The following is a 27,294-nucleotide window of genomic DNA, read 5'->3' as shown; positions in this document are numbered from 1 at the left end:
TTGCTCATACATTACATGCTCATTAAAGTATGTGCAGTCAAAAATTGGTGTGGCATTATTCTGTCAGACTGTGATAATGTCCAACAACAAACAACCATGTATTATACGTAGTAAGGTTTACAGTATAACATGGGTAGGCCTACTACTAACCAGTAATAAGTAATAAATAAAGTGTAGTGTGTCAAGTGAGTTAAATGTAGAAATGTTTAATAACATTATTTGTGTACAATAATATGCACAAACATTGGTGTAGAGTAGAATGAACATAATACTAGCATATAACATACCATTTAGAATGGAATGGCATATTTCCTGGGTTACTGAGGCAGGGTATGTGTTACCATATTTATTTTATTACAGATTCAACATTATTTGTCTACATTTTACAAACTTCATTACTTATTAATGCTTAGTAGTACGCTTGTATTACAGCCTTATTACACATGTATTTTTAGACATTTGTAATACAACAAAACAATCCAGGACAGATCTACAAGCTCACAATGCGTCGCCATGCAATGCATTGTGAGCTTGTAGATCTGCTATTTTCAATCAGCTATTTTGTAGCTTACTTTTACTTACACATTTTGAATTCCGAACTTTTACTTGTAAAAGAGTATTTCTATATTGATACTTTTACTTTTGAAAAACATTAGAGTACTTTTTATTACACCACTGCAGGGCATTGCATGGTGTGGCATGCTGTAGTACTAGCTACCATCAGCATAACCACGCATCACCAGGCTTTCTTCCATCAGCATCATGTCTGAAACCTATCATCTGGTACAATAGTGGGCCCTAGTGGAAAAGTCCCCTCACTGCACGGCCAATCTCCACGATTTAGCTTCATGCTTATACCTCGATGTTTAGCTAATTCATGAAAACACCAGTCTTCGAGATTAATGCAGCAAACTGCCATGCTGTCAGTGAACTAAAGCCCAAACCCCATACAAACACAGCCGCTCGCAGGACTTTGCACCAGTAAGTTAACACTTCAAAACACCTTCTCTCTGTTATGGTCTGCATGTAATGTGTGCTAAATCAGCTAGCCGGCTAAGCTAGTCAGCTATTTGTTGTGCCTGGCAGTCTGCTGGTGGGAGCAGTACCCTGAGGTATGATGGAACCAGTTGTTTCTACAATAGTGTTAGACATATGCAGTGCTGTGCTGTACTTCTAGTGCTACTGGCCAGCTAAGGTATCTAACGCTGCCTTTTCGATGCGTCAATGTATCTATTTGCGTTGATAATTGTGCAGAAAAGCAGTGCGCTGTGAAATATTGTTAGCTTACAGGCCGCGCAGACACCGGGCTCGCGTAGTGCAGCAGGTGCCCATGGTGCAGTGGATGTCAAAGTGGACACAAGGGACTTTGTGGGTTCCTTTATGGGGGTTTAAATTGACCCATACACAAGTGTAACTCTGACAGCATACACAGGGTCCATTTGGTTCCATGTGTATACTGTCAGAGTTAAGGTGAGCCTTTGAAATGTAAATGTTTGAGAAACACTGCCCTGGTGTCTGCTGGTGTTTATTATGGTAGCATTGCTACCTAAAGACAGTGCTACCTAGAGACAGTGCTTACCTGCAGGCATTACCTGCCTGCCACCCCCCCTGGCTACTGCTGTGCTGGTTAACTCAATGCAAGCTTTCCTTACTATGTATGGACTGTGCCAGCATAGATAGCCTTCAGTGGTGGAAAAAGTACTCAAATGTTGTACTCAAGTAAAAGTATCAATTCAGCAATGTACTAGAAATACTCTGTTACAAGTAAAGGTATTGGCATCATCAAAATGTACTTAAAGTACCAAAAGTAGAAAAAAGTACTGGTTATTCAGAAAACCCCATTATTTCACAAGTTTTCAAATGTGCATATCATATACAGTATATATCAAACATATAATTTTCCAAATGTCTGTCTGTCTGTCTGTCTGTCTGTCTGTCTGTCTGTCTGTCTGTCTGAGTGAGTGTCTGTCACAGCGTTTCTCCTCAGTGGCTGGAGCAATTGATCTGAAATCGCATTATCATTAGCATATGTACACACCTGACATAACTGTGAAGCCCGTTTGTCACTTTCACAAATCATATGCTGTATATTAGCATTTTTATGGTGTATCTATATCTATTCTGCATCAAGCTTGAGGCATATCTATTCTGCATCTAGCATGAGGCAACATGTTTAACCAGCTCTGTGTGTGTGTGTGTGTGTGTGTGTGTGTGTGTGTGTGTGTGTGTGTGTGTGTGTGTGTGTGCAGGCGGGTGGGTGGGTGGGGGGGGGGGGCCGGTTGTCTGGCCCTGTTACAGATTTTGTCCAAAAATCATGCAGATCGGTACACAGTAGCTCTGTAGCCATTAAACGAAACGGGTATTTCTTACATTGATGCTCCTACATATTATCATGCAAGCACCAGTTAAAGTTACTTTCCATCCCTCATATACTGTGTGCACAGTGCACATCCCATAACCCACACACTGCACATAATTTCGGAGCTCATATCTTTGAACGGGTAAGGGCTAGTATATATATATATATATATATATATAAGAGCAGATCTGCAAGCTCACAATGCGTCGCATCTAGTAACTAGTTAGTAACTAAAGTTTTTTTAAATGATTGTAGGGAGTACATGTACAATATTTGCCTCTGAGATGTAGTAGAGTAGAAGTAAAAGTAAGTATCAAGTAAAAGTACTTAATTTACAACAATGTAGATTGCCTCATCCCTTTTATGTTTGTTTATTTGTTTATTCCTCCCCCTCTCAGGCTGTCATGTCAGGAATCAAGAGGAAGATAGAAGATAATGATCCAGACTATGAGGACATCTCGCTGGTCCAGGAGAGCAAGAGAAACAAAGCGGTTGAACATAATGGTAGGACCACCATGTAGTGTACGCTCCTAAATCACATCCTCACACTTTGTGTCAATGCACCTGCCAAGTGTCCTGACACCACCCTCCAATTAATGTCATTCAATCAATTGTGCCAGTGATGCGCTCTGTCTTTTGTCTCCACTCTTGTCAGCTCGGGAAGCAACCGTGCAGAAGATTGAAGCTATCATCAGAGAGCAGTTCTCCTTGGAAATGAAGAACAAAGAGCATGAGATTGAAGTGATAGGCCAGGTAACTTGAAACGTGCAGTAATATTAGGATGACCTATAGTTTTCAACAGCCTTCCTGCACATGCACACCAAATCATGTACATTCATGTAAGTGCAAATGTAAATGCACCATAGCTGTTGCATACAGGCACACATTGGTGTTGAATTCAGACAATGCATTTTTCTATGTTTTCTGATTGGTTAGGTACAACATGCATGTACATGAACAGAACATTATTAGATAATTATTTTAATTGAGGTGGGTGTGTGTGTGTGTGTGGGGGGGTTATTTGTCAGGACTCAGACACAAACCGGGACAATCCTAGCCAAACTGTGATGTTTGGTCCGGTCATCCAAAAATAATGAATATACTACCATACTTTCTTTGCAATAAAAAGTACCCATATACTTCTAAAATGTTTGTGCATTGGTATTGTGTTTATATTTTGATGCGGGTATGAATTGTTTTATATATACTGAAACTACTACTTTGGTGCGTTCTCTAGTAGATTATGTGAACAGTTTTTCTTTTGTACTTCCCTATCTCTATTAATCTTGCAGCGACTCAATGAAGCCAGGAGGATGATGGATAAGCTGAGAGCCTGCATTGTGGCCAATTATTATGCCAACGCTGGTGTGACAAAGCTGCCAGAGGTAAGGCTTCTTGAATATGAATGCAGCAAAATCATGTTTGCTGAGGGAAGGTCAAGGATTTGAATGATATGACAACATAGGGCCACACGACTGCCAGAATGATAATCACGATAATTTTGATCAATATTGAGATCGCTATTTATTTAGTTTGATGACAATAATATCTTGATTGTATGTGACATAAACATCACTGCTTTCATATTTATCCTGTGCTACTGTTTACATTCCTGCTAATGTAGTAGTAAACAAGTAATATTTGTATTTCAGTCTTTAGCCATGTAGAGTGTAAAACACTATTCAACAAAAACAAACAGCAAAACAGTTTCACATTTTAGTATCAAAATAAAATTGTTCCTCCTTATTCACCTATTGTAAATTCTGTGCATTTCATAATGAATACCAAAACGTAACACTAAATTAAATCAACCGAGCGCTGCTTTCACTTTGACATTGTGCTACATTCCTGGCAGTTAACACATCTCTAAGGGCGCGTTCGAAAATGCCCACGCGTATTAGTTAATAGTTTGTATTGGCCAGTGCGCTCAGTGCTGTATTTTGCAGCCCAAGCAGCAACCACTTTGCCTGCATTTCCCAGCAGGTTTCCAAGAGTGACCCTGCAGTCCTAAACCATCCAGCGGTCCGGCGGTTCCTGGAGTCTCCCTCGCGTTCCTCCTCTCCCCTGAACCAGGGCTCTGAGACCCCCTCCCTTGCCCCCTCAGAGTCAGAATCCCTCTCACAGCAAGGAGAGGGAACCGAGAGAGACGGCGAGGGAGCGTGGAGAGACGATGGTGGCCGGCTGGAACGCAGGTCTGCACGCAACACAGGAAGGGTGAGTTGGAGCGCTGTTTCCCAGACAGTGGGTCGGGACCCGTCGGTGGGTCATGGTGGACCAATCGTTATGGGTCGCGTAAATGTCTACTTCTTTTCTGTTTCCTTCATAAAAAAGGAGAGAGAAAAAAAACATCCAAATTTCAAAAGTATTTAATAAATAAAATGGAAGAAATCTAATAATTTCCATAGATAAATAAAGTTGTGACCTACAAGCTCACTGGTGCTACTTTGGTGCATTCTCTAGAACAGTGGTTCTCAAACTTTTTACGCCAAGTACCACCTCAGAAAATTATGTCTCTCCAAGTACCACCATATAATATTATGTTAAAATACAGGTGCGTAGACCCACCCCATATATGCACAGTTAACACAGGAGGCCAATTTATTCCTTGAATTCATGGAGATTTTTTTTTGTTTTTGTTGCATTTCTAAGCCAATAATTTGATGACCGGGTCATCAAACTGATTTATCTATTTGTGAACTTCCCATGCAAACGGATGATATTTCTAACGATTAATCCGTTCTCAAATCCTCTATTAGCAGCTAGGTGTGCCCTCATGCTCATTTCAGCACGGCTGGAGAGACGATTTAAATCAATTGCTTGGTCAGAAGAACTACAGTACCTGTAGCATAATATAAATATTTCACTCCACTCATGTATGTTTTCTTATTTTTGGGAAACTCCTCTGAGTACCACCAGAGGGGGGCCCATGTACCACCAGTGGTACACGTACCACAGTTTGAGAACCACTGCTCTAGAATATTATGTGGAAAGTTATTTTCTTTTTTTGTGGTTCCCTTTCCATTAATCCTGCAGCGACTCAATGAAGCTAGAAGTTCACAACACGGTGCAAAGCCACATGTTGTGAGCTTGTAGATCTGCTATTTTCATTCGTTTGGGTCCCTGGCAAATGTCTAATTTCTCTTTTGGGTTTTGAGCCAAAACGTTTGGGAGAAAGTCGAGAAATGTTGAATGTTGAGAATTAGCATTTTAAGCGGTTTGTCATACGCTTGTGTTACCACCTCTGTGTTGCAGGACACATTTGGCGTACCGTCATTGGCTGGGATAGAACCGAGGGTGACGTACCACACGACTGGGGACGAAGCCTCCAGACTCTACGCAAAGAAGACCATTGTAGTGGGCAACGTGTCAAAGTATGTTATATACCTAAATGTTTCAAAACCCCCTATGCCCCCCTATAATATTATATTATATTATTATTATACATTTGGTTAAATAAAATAAATTAATACAGTTTAGGTATTGTTTATGTGGTTTTAAGATCAAGCACAGGGTTGGTGTGGTTAAAGGAGTAGTTCACCCCCAAATGACTTTTTTCCTATTGATTACTCATGCCATGGAGGCATGAGTTCAATAATATTTTGGGTTTTTTGTCGCATTACTAAGACAACATTTTGATTACAATAGATTTGCCCCCATTGATTCCGGATGGGGACCCGAGTGCATTTGGGTTCCCATCCGGAATCAATGGGGGTAAATTTACTATAATCAATTTTTTTTCTTAGGAATGTGACAAATACCCCAAAATATTATTGAACTCAAGTCTCCATGGCATGAGTAATCAATAGAAAAAAATCACACCCGTGTGAACTGAGCGGTGGTTTACCCCCCAACCCCCCCCCCCCTCCCCCCTTCCCCTCGGGCCGCAAAAGTCTAGAGTTCAGGCCGCTTTTTTTTTGAAAAAAAAAAAAAAAGGTTTTTGAAGAAAAAAGTTTTTTGAAAAAAAAGTTTTTTGAAAAAAAAAGGTTTTGAAAAAAAAAAGTTTTGAAAAAACTTGGGCGTGCTCAAACAACAGTAATAACTGCGTATTACCTTACTGTACTTTACTGTACTGTATACTGTACCTAACTGTACTGTATACTGTACTCTACTGTACCTAACTGTACTGTACTGTACATATTCTGTGTTCTATATCTATGAATTCTATGTGTTCTGAATTGTGTGTGTGTGTGTGGGGGGGGGGGGGGGTGCCTGTGTGTGTGTGTGTGTGTGTGTGTGTGTGTGTGTGTATTGCAGTTGATGCTCAGGGCAGGCTAGACTCAACAGCACCTCTCTGGTCACCCAGGGTACTCAGGCTACACCAGAGGCTACATACAGACAGACACACATACACACACGGCGACGCTATGGAGACGGTGTGACCACCGCTCAAAAAGTCATTTTGGGGGTGAACTACTCCTTTAAATTCATACATTTTAATTATGATTGGGCATTGTTTATGTGGGTAGTCTGGGTACGTTTTAAGCATGGGGTTGGTGTGGTTAAATTAATACATTTGCTGCAGGAAGCATCAATCACCAAAGCTACTGTTAGATCCCTTGTTCGGCTGTCTGTTTTTATTTCAGTTTCAGTGTTTAGAGGCAAGGAAAATTGCTTCCAAAAGATTGCACAACAATGAGCATGTTATGAAATAGATTTCTTCTGTTAAGGGGTAGTGTTATGTGTTAAGTAAGCCGTGGGCCTTTTTTTTTTATCGTTATAGACTACGTCCACTTGCTGCTAAATGGTTTGAGACAGCCTTCAATATGGAGAACTTTACACTTACTGTATACTTTACACTTTACATACAAACGGAGCAGAGCAAATATAGTGACAGTTTAGTGGTTGGTATGAGATTGAGTTAGGGTTTCATAAGAGTACAACCAAGTAATTTAGGTAGCTAAACTCTTACTACATTTGTTCGAAACAGATTCATTACATATCAATGTCTTGTTTCAACTGATTTGGAAGAATCGTATGCCTTGCAGACTATGCAGGGAAACGCTGAATCCCAAATCCCCTGGAAAAACTATTAGGGAAACAGTCTGTGTGGAAACTAAACATTTTCAAAAGCAGATCTACAAGCTCACAACATGTCCCATCTCTCAAATCATTCAGAGCTGGTAGATTGGCTATTTTTGCTTAATACTGCACACACTCAGTGTGTGTGTGGTGTGCGCCCCTGTGCACGTGGTCTGCGGTTTCAGACTGGTGGTTGAGAACGATTGTTGTTGATTGACGGGAATTGACCCTGTGTAGAGTGTAGAAGTTCAACAATATATCACATTTCGCAAAACTCCAAATATTGTCAAACATCTGGTCATAGAAAAAGCGTGTGCCTATTGTTTTGCAACTTGTGTGTTGTGTAACAATGTCAGCAAAGCAAGGACTCGAGATTTGTAAACACCAGAGGATTTAAATAAGATCAATGCTGACAGATTTCGTCCTGTGTACCCCCCTTTTTTCAGTTGGCTGTCTTGTTTTTGTTCTATTGCTGTTCGGAGAAGTTGAGTAAGAACGTGTTTCCTGCAAGCCCAGTCTTGATGTAAAACTGCAAAATGTAACCTTTTCCTTGCGGATTACCTTTTTGGTTGCCCCATATTCATTAGGGGGTTATTCAGATTGCTTAACTATTTCGCAAGAACAACTATTTCAGTCATTTTAATTGAGTCAAAGTATTAGATAAACACAATCCTTTTTGAAGAAGCATGATCCATGGGACCACACAAATAAGACCATAGTCCTTTTGGCAGCCGGGCCGGGTTTGAATCCAACCCGAAGCTCTTTATCTCATGTAAGACCCTCTCTCCCACCTTTCCTGTCTCTCTCTCACTGACACTATCAGAAATAAAGCAGAAAAATAAGCTGAGATTCCATGTTGCCTGTAAATCTAGACTACCGTATATGGCTTTTCGCTTTTGTGTGTGACATATTTGTCTCCTGATACATGGTACCAAACTATTTAGGTTAACATAGCTGGCGGTGTGTTGAGCCATGTACTTTCTCATCATCCTCGCCTTCAAGCTGTCATCACTCTTTCCTCCCTCCTCCTCTCTCTGTGGAAAGCATTTCTCAGAAGCAGCCTCCTCCCAGCCCACCTCTGTCTCACCCACCCACACTTCTGTGCCCTTTCTCCATCCATCTTTTCTTTTGAGTATTTGTCACCTTTCTACATTTCTCCCCAATCTAGTTTTCTTGCTAATTCCACCCATGTGTACCCTGTCAATGCCAATACTGTTGGTCTGAATCCTGACAGTGAGGACTTATAGCGTAAAGCATGCGTAAGAACAAGTTATCCCTCCCTCCCAGTTCCGCTCCCTAGTGAACGGATGCCCCGACAAACCTATAGGAGTCGCTAGTGCCGTGACACAGATCGCCCTCACCTGCAGGCTTCCCTCCCGCGAACACAACCAATTGTGTTCGTTGGAGTGCCTGGTCAAGCCGCAGACACCGCGGACAAATACATTATTTTCCTCATAGAACATACATATCTTAACGCTTTGTTTTTGTCTCTGTCTCCCTCAGATACATCCCTCCAGATAAACGGGAGGAAAACGACCAGTCGACTCACAAGTGGATGGTGTACGTCAGAGGCTCCAGAAGGGAGCCAAGCATCGACCACTTTGTCAAGAAAGTCTGGTTCTTCCTGCACCCCAGTTATAAACCCAATGATCTGGTAGAAGTCAGGTGAGTGTGTGTGATTACTTGTTCACGTGTACGAACCATTCTGTGTGATTGTAATTCATGCACATGTGAAACAGGCAGGGCCTCTCTCTTGTTATTGAGCTGTGCACTTGGGTGGTGTTTTTTCCAAGTGCTTGCCTTGCCTTAGGCAAGAAATAAAGGTAGAACGGCAGGGTGAAACATGTTCTGATCACATATGTTGTCACAGTGTTGTGTTGCCAAGGACACTGCTTATTTTTATGAATAGATTATTATTTTGCAACGTCAAGAGTTATTGTTCCTTTCCATGCACCACTAGACCGAAAAGAGAGAAGAAACTCGTTTGGAAAGACTCAAGCCATTTTGTTAGGAAGAGAACCTGTTTTTGTCACAGACAGGACTGACTGTTGCCAAGTCGACCTGTGCCTCAACATAGCGTTTCGCCTGCAGAAACGTCTGGAACTATATGGCAACGCCACATCTCATCCGTAAACACACACCATCAAAAAGCCTGCGTGATGAACACTGCCCCACTGTGGACACTTTAGCTTATAGCCAAATGTATCTACCCAGTCACCTTCTACTGTTGTACGAAAGCGATTATTTAGCCCTTCCGACTACTGTGCAGGCATTCTAACCTCAGTAAAACAGCCAGGACAACATAAACCCACTCAATCACCGCCTTTCTCTAAGCCCTCTGTGCATTATCGGGTACATTACACAACACTGAGGTGCAGATGGGCTTGCTTTTGGCACAAGCCTGATGCCTGCAGCCAAAACCATAGGCCTCGCCTTGTGTTTACTGCCGTGTCATTGTATGTTGTTATTGTGTACTGTTGTCCAATTTTTATAGTGCTTTGGAAAGGAATTTCCCCTTTGGGACAATGAAGTCTAAGCTCTCTGAAAAGGCATGCAAGAAGTTGAATCAGCTCCCGCTCCTGTTGCCCATAGATAGTGCCTGCCAAGGGGTCATAAGTTCTGATTTATTTTAATTGATCATCGTGCAGGCCATACATGTGCATGTTGTAGCAAGTTACATGGCATTATTGAGCTCAGCTTGAGTCAGAGCACAACAACAGTCATCAACACATGACACACACCATAATAGGACACACACACCCAGGTCATAGAAATGGATGGCGTAATCACTTGAGAAGACAGAAGACTTGACACCTCAGAGGGCTTGTCTCTGGCCTGGAGCACTCAGGTGTGGACATACAGTAGGCATGGCACGCAGGTTCATAGGCACGCACAATGACAATCTAGTTTCTTATACTTCTATACAATGGTCTTGAGGTCAAATTAAAGGGGCATGCATGAATCCCTAGGCCGATTTCGTAGTTTGTTTTCTGTACAGGGTAAAATAATGGCAAGCTGACCTGATAGTACACTAAGGGTATTTGTTTTTACACAAGGACGAATTCATTGGAGTCCACTAAACTAAATTATTCATGGGTTGCATTTGGAGTCCTACAGCGGCCATGTACAGCGGCCATGTTAGGACCAACTCAGGTGTTCTGATTGGTGTAGAACATTTGTTATATGGCAGTCCAAAGCAAAATAGTAATAGCGCTGCTGTGCTTTGTTTTGACGAGAGAAGTGAAACACCGCTACGGCTACTGCGGCCAAACTGTGAGTGAAACAAGCGACCAGCTCTATGAAAAACAATCCCAACAGTTTCACGACTTGAGCTCTATTACATTAGCTATTTTCTTGAAGAATGAAAGCAAGGTCAAATAAGCAACTACACTTCAGAAACAAGCCCAAACAAAGGCAACCTGCGAGGAAAACAAGACCAAAGTCGCTTATAATGAGCAAACACTCCAGCTTAGGCTCATGTGCACTTTTATTTTATGGTAGTCTCTTTGGTGGAGGAAAAGGAAGTCACCAGCATTTTGCGTGAATTCATTTGTTGGCATGTAAACAGTCACACCAACCCTACCCAAGCCAATACGAGGTGTAAACGATAAACGATACATTGTTTGGTAACGAGTCTAACGACACCAAAACGACAACGGGACCGTACCCGTATAAAAATACCCTAATGCTGCATTCACACTGAGAGAAGCCAAGCTAATGGTTTGCTTGGTAATTCAATGTAAGCTCTATGCAAACCAGCTTTAAACATTTCCAAGCTTTTTTTCCAGCTTGGAAATTTTAAAAGCTGGTTTGCATAGAGATTACATTGAATTACCAAGCCAACCATTAGCATGGCTTTTCTGTATGTGAATGAGGCATAAGGAGCGCAGCTGCAGCTAATAAAATCAATAGCAAGTGTCTTAGATTTAGGTGTGCCATGTGCAACTGTTGACATTAGTCAACAATCTTGTCAACGCACACCCATTATAATTGTATTAACTGTGTTGCTCATTGTACATCATGGTGTACTATTAAGTCAGCCAGCCTGCAATGTTGTTAACTGTATGTAGTCTTTAACCTATACAGGAAAAAATATATTGTATCTCTTTGTCCATGACAAACAAGCTGGACGTGAATATCCTGCTGGTTATTTTGAACACAGAGCAGCATCCTCTGAACTGCAGAGAGCTGTGTGCTCCGTTTATGAGCAAATTGACTGGCTTATTATTAGGAATTAAGCCAATATCCAAACTCAATGTGTTTTGAATTACAGACATGATGAGAGATGCTATAAACCTTCTGGCAAACCTCAACTCAGCCATGGCCATGGCTGTTCTTGTGTTATTGGAAGACGTTTTCAACAGTGCATTTTGAAGAGAACGACTTTTGGCTTTTGTTTCCCAAGAAACATTTTGTTGGCCCTGTGTTGAAGGAGAGGACATAGTATTTCCCTGCTATACCTGTACCTGTCCAAATACTCTCCACTCTGGGATTCCCGTCTGTGGGGACTTTCCCAGAGGGAACTCAGTCACAGGTCTCTCTCTCTCTTAGCCACATCATGTCCTTTTGATCCAGGCTATTAGATCTATCTTGGCAGCTAGATACTGGAGATGCACTTTATATTTACAGCAAATGAATATGTATGATGACTTTGTGTGTGCATTAAGTCTCCTTGCGATATGTGAATTTTACTTTATTGTTTTTCCTCGGTTCAACCTGAATAAACACTTACCCTACAGGGACTTTTCCAAAGGCAAAGGTGATTGTTAACCACTTTAAAATGTTCACAAATATAAGATGACTTGAGATTCATAAACCAAAGGGAGATAATACAAAACAATCATGCTTGTTGAAGTGACTGTATGCAACATCTTTTGTTAAAATTCGATAACGGAATACTGTATTCGTATTCTGCCATGACATACATACAGTTTGTTTTCTATTATGCTTCTAATTTATGTATGCAACCTCCCATTCTTTATTTGTTGGTATTTGACTCGGGGAGACCATTTGGCAGCTTTAATTCCAGTGTGCATAATTATACAGTACGTTCTCTGTTCTCTCACACAGTTGGGTTCTCATCAAGAGACTGTGTTGTAGCGTCATTAGACAAGTCTTTTTGTTTTGAGGACATAAGAAACTCGAACGCTTCAAGGGTTGAGCTGGGAAGACCTTTTTTTTTAAATGTTCTAAATTTAGATTGAGGTTTACCAGTGGCTTATCAGTAAATTATGAACTGTATTTGTAATCAGTCAAAACATAACGCATACTGAGACATAGCCACCCATGCTGCTTTAGCTGAGAAGGCACACAAAAGCTGAGTATAGTAGGATGGCAGAAACATTGCAAAAGAAAACTGGCACGCTGCTTTGCAGAGTCTCATCAATTGATGTGCATAAATGCATGCACAGGAACACCCACAGGAATGCACGCATGCACGCATTGCTCAGTCTCTGGTGCTGTGGGGATGAAAACACCAGGCTTCAAAGAACCAGAGGAGACCAACTTTAAAGTAATTGATTTTTAGGGGAGTATTAACTTCAGCTTAAGTCAGAAAGGAGAAGAGGAGAATAATACATATATATAATTCTTTCTCATCTCAGAAACTACTTATTTCCTTTTTCTTTTTTTTTGCATTCATATTTCAGTGATGAGTGATGTAGTCTATTCTGATGTGTTATTTTATCTTTCTCAGTGAGCCTCCTTTCCATCTGACACGGCGTGGCTGGGGCGAGTTCCCTGTGAGGATCCAGATTCACTTCAATGACCATCGCAACAAACGCATCGACATCATTCACCAGTTAAAGGTCAGTCAATCACAGCTTCACTTCCACTTGAGACCTTGAGTAGCTTTAGTCAGGTTAAGGTGATCACACGAGATCTGATGGTTAAAAGCAGCATACTGCACGCTTTTCTTTAAAAGCATCAGGCCAGGGAGAAATTACCCTGTTAATACGCTATACATCTTTACTGTAGTCCATATATTGTATAACATATAGTTCATATTAATGTAGGTAAATTGTCTCAAAAACAACAAAAAAGTGTGCGAAATCAAAACTTTAGTTTCAGGCGGTAGCAAACCATAAGCGATATCATTTGGCAGTGTTTTAGCATATCAAGCATTCATAAAATAACTGAGTGGGTGAAATTGGTTCATGGTAAATAATATTTATGCTATAATGTGAGCTCAGAGCAATGTTTTGTGGAAGAAAAAAAGTGTTGGAGCTTCAAAAGGGAGGCCAAAAAGCATATGATATCAGTGCAGTGCCCATAGGGGTAAGTTTCACAGCTACTGGAAGAAGAGATGGGACTGTAGTGCTCTCTAAGCTGGACCAGCGCATAGCTTGAATCCTGGGCTAAACAACGGTCACCAATCTACTCCCGGACACCGAACATTTTTGAGAAATGTAAGGGTGCATTCATTCAGAATGATTCGCATCAGCATGGAAACGGTTCATTGAACCCAAGAGAATTTTCTATTTCACGCTAATATAATGGGCAATAAAGTCATGGATTCGTATCTGAACTTGATTTAAAACGCACAAACGTCAATGTTGATATGACATTTTATTAGATATAATTGTTCCTGCATAATCTTTCCTCATAAGTCTGTTGCCAAAAATCACTCCCTGAAAATCTGCATGCACCACCTGGCACCTGCAGAGTATGAGATAAAACACATGGTTGCTCACCATAATTTGTACGTGTATACAGTACAACGTTAATACTATGGTTCCTGGGTGAACGCTTTACTATGGCCACGTCTTAACCCTGCAAGGCCCAAATTAATTTCTACTGGCCCCAAAAAAATTAAAAAAAATCAGATGGTGTTGTAGGAGTCCTAATCACAGGAAAATGTAATGTTAAAAAATTAATAATGTTTTTGTAAGGTTTTATAGCCATAAATCATAAATCATGCTCTAATTTGCATTTTGGGGATATTTTTCACAATAATAACATATGTACATGTTCTAGACATTCTAATGATCACGAAAAACAATATTACAGGCATTTTACTTATGTTTGCCAGACCCATGAAATGGGTAGGCCTACATAAGCAAATGTCGGTCTGTCCGGGTTTTCTATATAAAGGGTATATATGATGATGACATGATGATGACATGCCTACAAAAGGTATGATGTCATAAATGATGATGACAGACAGGGGGTCTGGCACAACCAGGTTGACCTGGTCTAGTTTAGTGAGGAATAGCTTCAGTTAAAAAGTGAGATGTTGTTCGTCCAGACGCTGGAATTTCAACTTCTCTGGGAGGTGTGAATGTCATTCTCTGTGGGGGGTATTTATATGCAAATATCGTGGCCAATGGCATTGTAATACTCAACAATAGGATTTAATGGTGATGTTAATGTGAAAAAAGAACAGGAAAACTAATTATAACATTTAAAAAAATATATATTTAAAAAATGTTGCCAAAAAGCAACGCTGGGCCTTGCAGGGAACAGGAGACGGTAACATGCCTTCATGTGCCCAGTAAAACCTTTCTTTTTCCTCTCCATGATTTAGTTGTTCCGTCAGTTCCCATTGAAAAATGCCACACATTGGCCTGGTCCTATACAAGAATGTTGTTATATCATCTGTATGTAAAGCTCCCTTGGGTTTTCTCTCTCCACAGTTGGACAGAACCTATACGGGTCTACAGACCCTGGGGGCAGAAACTGTAAGTTGATGACGCATATTCTTTCTCTTTCTCAAGTTTCTACTCTCTTTCTGTCTTCCTCTGTTGATCAGCTCTGTGTGTGTTGCAGGTGGTTGATGTGGAGCTCCATAGGAACTCTCTAGGGGAAGATTATGTCCCTCTCCCCTCGTCCTCCAGGCTGTACCACAGAGCAGCCAGCCCCTTGTCGTCCTCTGTGACGCAGGCTTGTGGGCGCTCCATCTCCCCCACCACACACTTACAGGAGTCCAGCATTGACAAAGGTGAGACGCAGAGAAATGCAGGGTCTGGAATAAAAACATGTTATGGGGGGATTTATATACGTTTTAAAATATACCTTGTTGGTGTGGTTGCTCTAAGCAACACATTATAGTTCTAGCCGAGCTTACTTTTTGAAGCGGTGAAAGCCGCTTCCAAGGAGTAGCTTTGTGTGTCCCCCATGTCCATATATGGTCATTTCAGTCCAGAATGAACAGGGTTTTTATCTGTCCGTAAATGTGTGTCCCCCATGTCCATATATGGTCATTTCAGTCCAGAATTAACAGGATTTATCTGTCCGTAAATGTGTGTCCCCCATGTCCATATATGGTCATTTCAGTCCAGAATGAACAGGTTTTATCTGTCCCGTACGTCCAGAATATGTGTGTAGTGTCCGTCCCGGTGATTAAAAATGTCCAATGAGACCATAGATTAAGGATTGGTCAAGCTTCACATGACAATCCGGCCCTCCAGATAAAATCATTCAGAATTCAGAATTCAGAATTCTGTAGCTCTAGACAATTTTATACTCAGATTCACAGCTTCACTTTGAACCGAGGTTTGATTTTTAATGTTCTGGATAACAATGTTCTGGATAACATTTAGCCAATCAGGAAGCAGCATTCTCGGTGACGTCACCATTATAGAGTAAGTCCATTGAGTTCAATGGGGGAGTGGTGCTAGCTTGAGGATCGGTAGAGCTTCACATGACGTTCTGGCTATCTAGGCAAAAAATAGGCAACCACACTTGCAATTTCCAATTGCATCTTTCTCTAGTTATATACTTTCTCTTTTAGGCTTGTGAGCTTAACTAAATGTGTTATACTGTCCGTCTCAGATTGCATTTAGTCACTCTACTCCACTTTAAGGGGTGTGTGTGTGTTTGTGTAGCCTATAAGAGAGAGAGAGGAGAGCAGTGGACGAGAGATATACATTTTAAAGATCTGTTGAATTAATTCCAATGCAGATTTGATGTATGCGATGTGAGTGTGTGGTCTAGCCAACACCAGCTCGGACTCCTGGATCTCTGCCCTCCACACTCTCCTATCTAACAAGCTTAGCTTGATGTATGAGCATACAGTGATGTCATTACGTGCGCATCCCGCATCAAAAACTCATTCAAGTCACCCAGGGACTCATTCATGTCATGGTCCTGGGGTCCCGGGGATGCGCCTCCATTGGAGTCCATGTTAAAATAATTTACCGCATCGCGGTAAAAGAAGAAAAAATAAATTCCACAGACACCACCATTGTTCATGGGTGAAAGCATCCTACTTTACCCTACGTTAACACAAATAAAATCCACGTAGAAAGTCTTAAACAGGCGATAGAAACGTCAATGTTTTGATTCCACCGACGTCCGACGCCATTTTGCGCGCGTAAACTTTATATTGAGGACTCATAAAACTTTTCTGGGACCCATTTGAATGACCACCTGTGGGTCCCGGGACCCATTACATTGAAAACCTAGTAACATCACTGGCATAGGTAGAGTACAGTAGGAAATGCATAGGTCTATGCATTTCTGTTCCTACAGACTACGGTACATATCTCCTGCCAGCTGCTGCACATCCTAATACACTACTTCTTTGAAAGTCAAAAGCTTCAAAGTTCTTCATAATGATAATAGGAAGATCATTTACACTTCAGAGATACAGCGGAATATATTATGAACTAAAGAACAGAGTGAGCACATGGTAACTGAACGGCCCATCTAGTATAGCCACTCCTCCTGTATTCATGTTGGTTATTATTAACATCTCTCAGTAGATGTGTCTGGAATCTCCCACATTATAAGAGCCAAGATGGCAGGAATCAGTTAAATGATGTGCAATATCCAAATTTGAGGCCCTGAAATGTGATTAATATGTTTTTTTATGGTTTCCATAATACACCTCAAAAGACAATATGAAACTTAAGCTGGCCGCACACTAGCCGATAATCGGGCTATTTAATTACCCTCCCGACAATCGGGCTGCCACCGACTGAAACGGGCCCGACAATCGGGCATGAACGTCGTCTAGCGTGAGGTCTCACAGATCCACTCGGAGCCCAGCCGAGTGGCTCGGAGGACGATCGGGGGTTGCCCGACTCTTTTCAAACATGTTTGATATTTTCCTGGATCAGTACTGGTCTGGAATAGCAGCAGGGGACTGATTGAAAATAGGTAGCCTACAGCAGCCGCGCAAGTCTCTGAGCATCTGAGTGACAGAGCTATCTCTTTTTCTCTCTCTACACACACACACACACACACACACACACACACACACACACACACACACACACACACACACGAAATCAATCAATCAATCAACAAAGACGTAAAACTAGGCCAAACCAATTAGTGCAAGTCTGGACTCGCTAATAACTTTCCAGCTCTGCTCTCCTCCTCCAACTCCAATTAAGTTACATTAAACTTATGGTTCTCACTCTCGAATGTATGATAAACCTGTGCATTCTCCATGTTTCCACCTCAAAATGCTGGATTACAGTTCTTCAAATGGACCAGACAGAACCGTCCTCTTTCTCTCTCTCTCTCTCTCTCTCTCTCTCTCTCTCTCTCTCTGGGACATTGGATTTGGATCTCCGTGCCCTCGGATCTTTTTTTAATGATTATATTTGATTGATCCATCCGCCCACACCGCGATAATTTAAAGACAGGGGAAATCATGATTGAAAGCCTAGGCCATGGCCACTAAAGTAAAAGCAGACACGTGCCTGTCTTGAACTTGAACCTGTCTTGAACTTGAACCGTCCGTGGTGGAAGCAGCCTACAACAGCAGCTCACCCCACGTCAGTCACTTTCTCTGATGGTCCGTGCACGGTGCAGTTATGTAATCTCTACTCCTTTCAAGTTCCAATTGGCCATAGGTACAACTCGTTGTTTGATCTACCAGCTGGGTTAACAACTCCTGGCTACTCCGGGCACAGCGCGCCCCGCATAGCCAGGCGTTTCGTATTTTAACAGACAGCAGGTTTAGAAAATATGCGCGCACGTTACCTTAACTACTTTATTATAAAATAAAATGACTTTATCAAAACTGACAATGATAAACCTGGAGCGGACATGAAAGAAACATAATGGATATAGGCTAGGCCTAATAGGCCTTTCCTTTTTAAAGCATTACAGTATATTTGGGACTGAAAACTAGTCCCCCCCCCCCCCAAAAAAAAGCAATACACATAAATACACTGCTTATTATTTCAAATAATGATCCACATCCATCCTCCCAGGTTGTATCATGATTGCTTGCGATGGGAATTAAAACTCAATGGTCGCGAGTTTGTTTTATATCAGCAGAAATAGTCACTACCAGTCAGTCAGACTGGAGTGGGAACAGCACACGAGTGCAAGTAGGCCTACACGCCCACTGCCTGATCTACAAACCCTACAATGTGGCGCGGAGGGACGCAGTTTGATCTTGGAGATCTGATATGTTCTCTGCGCAACACAGTCATACGACTAATCATAAAGCAGGCACCATGAGAAGCACCAGCAGACAGCGCGCAGCACTTGACTTTAGCAGTGGGGAGAGAGGGGGAAAGTCGATCAGAGTTGATCCATGGATGAACATGAAACGCGTCAAAGTGAACTCATAGGCTAGTCATAGTATCATTTGAAGCTTTTTTTTTTTTTTTTTCGTTGCGTGAGGCAATGGTGTGTTTGTGAGTGGATAACATAATGTGTTTGTTTGTATGTGCGTCTGCGCGCGTGTTGCAAGGCGAAGCTCTCGGAACAGTGACGTTTTGTATTCATTATATAAATTATTTATTTATTATTGCTGTGTTTGGGCCCGACTCAATCGGAATAGAATCCTGTAGCGTGCGGTGCGCCCGACTGTTCAAAACGGCTAGTGTGAGCCCGTTTAGATTCTCTGGCCAGATAATCTGAAGAAATGATCCTGTAGTGTTTAATTCTACCCGATTCAGTCGGGCCCGATTATCGTGTAGTGTATGGCCAGCTTAAGACCTATTTTACCAATCACTCTTTAGAATGAAGGTTTTGCAAGCTAAACGTTTTATCAAAATATATAGATGACTGTATGCAGCTAGCCTTCTTCCTACAGAGAGAAGGTCAGAGGGCATCTGGTGGATAAGTGGAGAATAACAGGTCTGGGATGTGTGATAGAAAGAGGAGACTCACTAAGAACCAGGAGTTACACCTGGATGGGCGTGGTTTAGCAGGACGTTGCGGGGCATGTTTCTGAACAAGGCAGGCTGATGAGGTGTGCCCTTATAACTCTATGGCAGGGGTCTTCAACGTTTTCAGGCCAAGGACCCCTTAGCTGAGAGAGTGATGGAGTAGAGACCCCCACTACATATTGTATAAAATTGTGCTGCAGATTAAAAATGTTTATAGACATTATTCTTAGACAGCTTAGACTTGTTTGACAGCACTGTCATCATGTTGGAGTAATGTGTAGTTTTGGGTGTCGCTCTCCATTCTGACATGTTGCCACTCCGAAATTGACTTCTTATTGTCGGAGTGGCGACACTTCCATAGAGGTTAAGTTTAGGGTAAGGGTTAGAGATAGGGTTAGTGTCGGAATGGAGACATGTCGGAAAGGAGACATGTCAAAGTGGCAGGGTTAACCACTTGAACCGTCAAATACTGTACTATACTAGTATGCTCTTCTTTTCCCTCTACAAACCCTCTACAAGCTGCGAGGCGTTGTAAGCTTGTAGATCTGCTATTTTTGGCAAATGTTCCACTCAGAATAGGGATACTAGGGTTCAGAACCGCTTTGCCAAAAATAGCTGCGAGGCGTTGTAAGCTTGTAAATCTGCTATTTTTGGCAAATGTTCCACTCAGAATAGGGATACTAGGGTTCAGGTGGTTCATGTAAAAAAAACATGATCCTATCACAAACTTTCTGAGTCCCCCCTGTTGTAACTCTGAGGACCCCCTAGGGGTCCCGGACCCGCGTTGAAGACCCATGCTCATGAGGAGTGCCAGGCCTGCATCAAGCAGTTATCACTTATAATCTACCGGTATTTTGAAATCGCATATGATTCCTTGAATATTGATATGAAATATGTTTTGTTCAGATTTGTCGACATTTAATGTGGCTAGATTTGCTCGGCTTGACAAGATGACTCGATACAACACTGTGTGGTGTAAGGGGTGGTGGTTGTCCCCATTTTACAGAGGTTTTTAGGGAGTACCACTTTGACACCATTGTGTCAAAGTGACTACACAGTGGCGTAGGAGATGTAAAAAGGCACTGATGTCTGTATGAAATCCTGGCATCTACTTTCTTTTCCACCAAATGGCTGTTTCAGCTCTTTCAATATGACCTAGATTTTCATGTCCAAGTGTAATTGGACTCTTTTTTTTATAAGCTTTTCAGGGGGCAACACTTTCAACTCAATACTCAAGTCAACCAAGTTTCTCTCTTTTTTTTCTTTCCAACCGAAATTTTTTAAGGAGACATTTTAGAACTCCTCTGAGAGAAGTTAATGTAAACCTTGGCAGAGGTCTTTAGCGAGTGAGTTTTATGTGTGCGTTGCAGAAATTGAAGGCCGTGTATAAAGTGCCAGCACTATTGAATGATGTCACTTTCATCGCACACTAGTCCTGCACCCCACATTACTCATTACTGTCCTCCTCCCCCCCCCGCTCACAAGTGAGCCAATTTTCAGTTTTTCCCCCAGGTCTTTCATCCTTTTCCTCCACGGGCCAGTGAATTATTGATGAAGTGGTTAATCTCTCTCTCTCTCTCGCTCCCTCTCTGTCATCTGATATACCTGACTCTACCATGCTCCTCTCCTCCCCTTTCTCCTTTGCAACTGCCCCCGCATAACTTGTACATCTCCTCTGCACTCTATCTGTGTGTGGCAGGATGAGTCTCTCTAATTACTCTGAGATGAGGTTCAGTGAGTTTTAACCGATTCAGAACGTGTACACTATATTGTGTATCGTTATTTTATGCTTTAACTATTGACAAATAGCAGATATACAAGCTCACAGCGCGGCACCGAGTGCCGCGCTGCGAGCTTGTAGATCTGCTATTTTTGAAAAATCATGAAAATTAGATTTTTGACCCGATTCTATAAGTGTCTTTTGAATCATTCTAAGATTTTTGAAAAACCCTATGTTTCTATGTCAGCCATCGTCCTTTTCACTTAAATGGAGCTCAGTTAGTCTGTTCTTGAGAGACTACTGTGTCAGTGGTTCCAAACCTTTTCATGTGAAGGACCCCCAAAATGATATGTATTTGGCCACGGACCCCCATCTCAAAATATCTAGTTCCAGGGACCCCCCAGAAGCAAAATTTGAGTTACAGACGTTCACTTTGAAAATACATATATTCCAAGATTTGCACACATTTTCACGACTTTTTCAAAAATAGCAGATCTACAAGCTCGCAGCGCGGCACTCGGTGCCGCGCTGTGAGCTTGTATATCTGCTATTTTTCACTGGTTAAAGCATTCAATAATTCTAGGCCTAAATGGGTTAATGATCCATGCTCAATACCCCCCCCCCCCCCCCCCCCCCCCCTTCCAGGTCTCATCAAGTCAGAGATGGGGAGGTCTGCGGTGGCACACGGCGAACGCACCCCAACCAGAACCAGACCCGGCGACCGAATCACGTTGGGTTCCCACGGCAACTCCGCCTTCCAGCCAATCACGGCGAGCTGTAAGATCGTCCCTCAGGGACAGGCGCCCAGCCCCATTGAGTCGCCCGGGAAATCCTTTCAACCAATCACCATGAGCTGTAAGATTGTGTCAGGTAAGAGACTGTTTTTTTTAAATATTTATCTGAGTGGAAGTGTGGCTAGGGAAGCGACATTATTTTGAGCCGTGCTAACCGCTCCGACATGGCTTCGTCTTTTTGTCCTGTGTTTGTCCGGACTGTCATTGGTCAATTGGTGTCTGTTTGTACTTAGGTACCAGAGTCACATTGGCCAAGCTCTGTGGGACGCTTAATGAAATGAACTCGTAAAATAGCACCACTCACTTCACACTGGGTGTGATTTCTATTTTAATATAACTCCCCTCTGGGATACATATATTTGTCCTCCCTAAATAACCAGGGGAAAATGCATGTTTTATTATAGTCCCTCCAATTGTAGCTGTGGAGAATGAAATGAAAGCAAAGGAGTGCATTAGCCCACAGCATAAATAAAACCAAGAGAGGTGGTGCTGAAATTCTAGTACAGTACTTAGTTTGCTGCTGGGTGTTTTGCAGTCCGACCTTTCTGATAGAATTTTGTGCAACTTCACCCACTCAACATAATACATCACTAGACAAAATCTTTTGTAACTTACGGACGGTATGTTCACTTTCAACCTAAACTAAAAAAAACAACACCAAAACAAATTCCCTGTGATGACATTTCTCTGCTCTCAGAATAGCACACCCCTCCCTTAGCAAGGGCCTCAGCACTGGTACTTGTCATGACTCAGGGGCATGTGGGATACGCAAGGAGTTTCCCCTGTGGACTCAACCCAGACTCAATGACCAACTTTCTGTGCTTTCTGTCTTGTTTTATTTCTCTGAAAGTTTAACGTTGATGTTCACCTACTTCACCTGGTCCAAACGGACCATGGCCGAGTCACTCTGACTCGGACATAACCATAAACAAACCCGATACGCCCATACATAGTCATCAGTGTATTTTGGATTCATGTCAATGTGTGTTTTCAGATATTTAATTAGTCAGCTCTTTTTCCCCTCTACACCAAAGATCTTTGCCAAAAATAGCCCATCTGCAAGCTCACAACGCTGCGAGGCGTTGTGAGCCTGTAGATCATCTATTCTTGGCTAAAGTTCTCAGAATAAGGTCACTAGGGTTCAAGTTGTTAATATAAAAAATCACACAAAGATTTGCAGGAGCCCCAGGGCGCCTGGTGGTCAAGGCGCATACCACATACTAGGCTATGATGCCTGCTGGCGTCGCCGGTTCGATTCCCGATCCGGAAGACCTTTGCCACATGTCACTCCCCATCTCTCTCCTCACTTCCTGTCAGTCTACTGTCCTATCAATAAAGGCATAAAAAGCCTGTAAAATCTAATTTCCTCCTTCCAGGATCTCCCATCTCCACGCCCAGCCACTCCCCGCTGCCCCGCACTCCCATCGCCTCCAACTCGCTCCACGGCAAGCAGGCCTCCGGCTGCTCCGCGTCGTCTTCATCGGTTCTCAACAATCCTTACATCATCGTGGACAAGCCGGGCCAGGTCATCGGCGTGGCGGGTACGTCCTCCCCCGCAGGTACTCCACTCCGCCCACCAGGGGGCCGAGAGGCCCCCGATGGAGACGGGTAGAGCCAAGCGGCCAAGATCTTAGAGCCACCGCCCACACACACAGAATATGGAAGCAGTGTGGTAGAGCGCAACGGCAGTGATGGAATTCAACACTGCCGCTGGGCTACTTTTCTTGCCTCCCACACAAGCACACACGCATGGCAAGGCAAGGCAACTTTATTTATAGAGCACCTTTCGTACAACAACGCAATTCAAAGTGCTTTACAGAATAAAAACGGATACATTCATAGTACAACAATGCAATATAAAAATACAATACAAACAAGAAAAACTAGACCAGGTCAACCTGGTTGTGCCAGACCCCCTGTCTGTCATCATCATTTATGACATCATGCCTTTTGTAGGCATGTCATCATCATGTCATCATCATATATACCCTTTATATAGAAAACCCGGACAGACAGACCGACATTTGCTTATGTAGGCCTACCCATTTCATGGGTCTGGCAAAGATAGATTTCTAAAACAAGAAAAGAATATATAATTAATAAATCAGAGTAAGCAATATCAAATAAATAGGTTTTTAAATTGGACTTAAAAACAGCTATGGTTAATATTGTTCCAATATTGTTCCAGGTGTGTGGTGCATAATGGTGAAAGGCTGCTTCGCCATGTTTTTTTCCAACTGTTTGAACAATTAGCAGGCCAGCCCAGATGACCTAAGTGTTCTAGGGGGTTCACAAGCACGCACATGTACACACTAGGCTAGGGCATTCACCAAATATTCGAATATTCGAATACCAGTAAGACTCCCTAATCGGGAGATAAGCGACCGTAGGTCGCTTATCTCCACAAATAGGGCAAAAATTTGTTTTTCCTAAATCTTCCTGATCCATGTTGATGACATGAGTGTAGACATGCTGTGTAGTGATTTTCGTGATTTTAGGGCAAAATCTGTAGGAGTTACGGCATTTTATGTGAGCTGCAGTGGAGGGGGTCCTCCACTGGGGGCGCCACCACTTTTGCATCCGTTCTGGAGCACCAGGAGTGGGTGGTCCCCAGGAATTCCCCGTGAGCAGCCCCGTTGGGGTGGTCATTTGGTCATTTTTGCACATGTGGTCATTTTTTACACCTGGGGGTCCCCCAGGGACCGGGGGGTCCCTGGAGCTGCGGGGGTCCTTGGAGGTTGTAGTTTGGCAGGTAAGGAGTGTGTGTGCAAAATGTGGCATGGATGGGGGCAACGGTTGTGCAGATAGGAGCAGGGCAAAATTACACCTGGGGGTCCCCGTGGCCCCCAAAATAAACATATTTGAACTGGGGACCCATACCCTGACAATCACTTGGAATTCTAGGTATTAATGTGACTCGGCTCCACAGATAAATATTGTGAAAATAGCAGATCTACATGCTCACAACTCCTCGCAACGCGAGGCGTTGTGAGCATGTAGATCGGCTATTTTCACAATGTTCGCCTCTTACTTACTTACTTACGCCTTACACCCCTACTGGGGTGTAGGCCGTCGACAAGGGACCTCCAGAGTTCATGGTCACTGGCATTCCTTTCTATCTGTGACCAGGTGCATCCCAGTCTCTTGGTGTCTGCCTGGAGATCCCGCCGCCAGGTGTTCTTTGGCCGGCCTCGGTTTCTCTTCCCTTGAGGGTTCCAAGTCAGAGCCTGTCTGGTGGTGTTTGACTCTGGCTTGCGCAGTGTGTGCCCGATCCAGCTCCATCTTCTTCGTCCAATTTCGTCTGTTGTTGGGAGTTGTTTCGTTTTTATCCACAGATCGTTGTTACTGATCTTGTCCGGCCAGTGTATATTCAGGATTCTTCTGAGACATTTGTTGATGAAGGTTTGAACTTTATTTATTGTACTCTTTGTGATTCTCCAAGTCTCTGACCCATAAAGCAGGACGGATTTTACGTTGGAGTTGAATATTCTGATTTTGGTTGTTTGATGTATCTCTCTGGAGCGCCAGATGTTCTTGAGCAGTAGATATGCTGTTCTTGCCTTCCCTATCCTAGCTTTCACATCTGCATCCGTACCGCCCTGGTTGCTGATGATACTCCCCAGGTAGGTGAAGGATTCTACCTCTTCTATCTTGGTGTCACCTAGAGAGATTGGTTCGGTACTGGTTGTATTTATCCTCATAGTTTTAGTTTTTCCCTCATGGATGTTAAGTCCTACTTGTGAGGAGGTCTCTGCAAGTGTTTTAGTTTTGTCTTGCATCTGATGATGTGTGTGTGAAAGTAGTGCCAGGTCATCTGCAACATCTAAATCATCGAGCTGTGTCCATAGTGTCCACCTGATTCCATTCTTCCTTTGTGATGTTGTTGTTCTCATAACCCAGTCAATGGCTATTAAAAACAGGAATGGGGATAATAGTCTATAGACAGCCCTGTCTAACCCCTGTCTTGATCTCAAACTGGTTCGTGAGCTGTCCTTCGTGTATGACTCTACAGGTCATTCCAGTATAACTGTTTTTGATGATGTTCGCCTCTTGCTTACTTAATATTTGACAGTTTGGCCAGTCCTGTCGAATATTTGACTATTCGAATACTTTGAGGTCGAATAATTCGAATACTAAAAATCACTATTTGTGAAAGCCCTAGTACACACACACACACAAACAATATGTGTTTGTGGCTTGGTCCTTCTCATCAGTCTTAGTCTGGCATCTTTTCCCCTGCTGTCACTCCTGCTTTTAGTTCTTTTCTTTCTTACCACACATTTCCCCCTTATTCAGCAATGTTCTTTTTCCCCCACCCTTCTTCTTATGGTGTGAGCGTGAGGGTACAGGTATGTGTGTGACCTCCGTCTCCCTTTCATAAAATCGTGACGTGGGGTGATTCAGCAGCATCTTTGGCCCGGATCAGTGGTTTCCATAGTGACAAGGCAGGCTGCTGCTTTTCCATGGTTAGGGTTATCATAGATAAGAAGATGAATATAAATAAGTGAGTTGGAAGAGATTGTTCTCCATTGCTATGACGGATTGCAATCATTTGGATTCTGGAGAAGACGTTTGAGATCAGTGTAGTGTAAGGGAGTGTTCGGTAATAGGTAGCGATTTGTATCGGCATACAATCAACTTCGATGTCAGTGATTGTGTATTAATGATCTCTGCACTTGGCTTTCTGATAACAAACTGTCATTACACCTGGGGAAAAGCAGAATCCATACTTTTTTGGGCCCAATACCAACCTGGGGCTTTACGGTCACAGACAGACAGATATAGCTTTACTTGTGACATTGTGTGTGTGTGTGTGTGTGTGTGCGTGTGCGTGTGCGTGTGCGTGTGCGTGTGTGCGTGTGCGTGTGCCTGTGCCTGTGCCTGTGTGTGTGTGTGTGTGTGTGTGTGTGTGTGGTGTCATGGGGGCGTTTGCACATCCAGTTCAGTTCGTCTAGGTTGAGGGGGTTCAGGGGGGGTAATGTTTTTTAAGGAGCCTAATGGCAGAGGGAATGATCTGGCACCTCCCTTTTTCTTCTTGAATAAAGGGGCAGCATATCCTCTGTCTGAGGGCAGGATCTCAAAGCAGGTGTTTAGGTTATGAGTTAAGTCTCTTGTGATCTACCCTGCCTTCTTCACTGCCCTCTGGTCATGGAGCCGGTGGAGGGCGGAGCTGGACCCCAAGGTTGTCACCCTCTGCAGCGCAGCTTTCCTTGCAGCAGCAGCAACATTTCATATTCCACTCGGGAAGCTCTTCCGCCTCTCACCCGCTCGGCCGGCCACATTCACACGCCGTCCACGAACGCACAGCCCACAGCTGCTCTGGCT

At 42.8% G+C, this 27,294-nt stretch overlaps 1 protein-coding gene across 5 annotated transcripts in view; it reads left to right on the top strand.

The window, feature by feature from the left end:
- The first annotated feature begins 847 nt into the window (after window positions 1-847).
- yeats2 (YEATS domain containing 2) overlaps window positions 848-27,294 on the top strand; it is a 69,278-nt gene continuing 42,831 nt past the window's right edge. For 3 of the 5 annotated variants that reach the window (XM_080726863.1, XM_080726864.1, XM_080726860.1), the window contains exons 1-12: window positions 848-981; window positions 2,758-2,863; window positions 3,015-3,112; window positions 3,652-3,744; window positions 4,340-4,573; window positions 5,612-5,730; window positions 8,882-9,043; window positions 13,074-13,185; window positions 15,013-15,057; window positions 15,146-15,317; window positions 21,821-22,045; window positions 23,346-23,528. In XM_080726863.1, the coding sequence (XP_080582989.1) occupies window positions 2,764-2,863; window positions 3,015-3,112; window positions 3,652-3,744; window positions 4,340-4,573; window positions 5,612-5,730; window positions 8,882-9,043; window positions 13,074-13,185; window positions 15,013-15,057; window positions 15,146-15,317; window positions 21,821-22,045; window positions 23,346-23,528 (1,543 nt within the window). In that variant the 5' untranslated portion in view covers window positions 848-981; window positions 2,758-2,763. The remainder of the gene's footprint in view (window positions 982-2,757; window positions 2,864-3,014; window positions 3,113-3,651; window positions 3,745-4,339; window positions 4,574-5,611; window positions 5,731-8,881; window positions 9,044-13,073; window positions 13,186-15,012; window positions 15,058-15,145; window positions 15,318-21,820; window positions 22,046-23,345; window positions 23,529-27,294) is intronic. The other 2 variants (XM_080726861.1, XM_080726862.1) reach the window with 2 other exon arrangements.

This window comes from Nannobrachium achirus (genome assembly GCF_963921795.1).
Source record: "Nannobrachium achirus genome assembly, chromosome: 5".
NCBI classification, from domain to species: Eukaryota; Metazoa; Chordata; class Actinopteri; order Myctophiformes; family Myctophidae; genus Nannobrachium; species Nannobrachium achirus.
The sequence above is the reverse complement of the archived record's forward strand: the minus strand, read 5'-3'. Positions and strand labels throughout refer to the sequence as shown.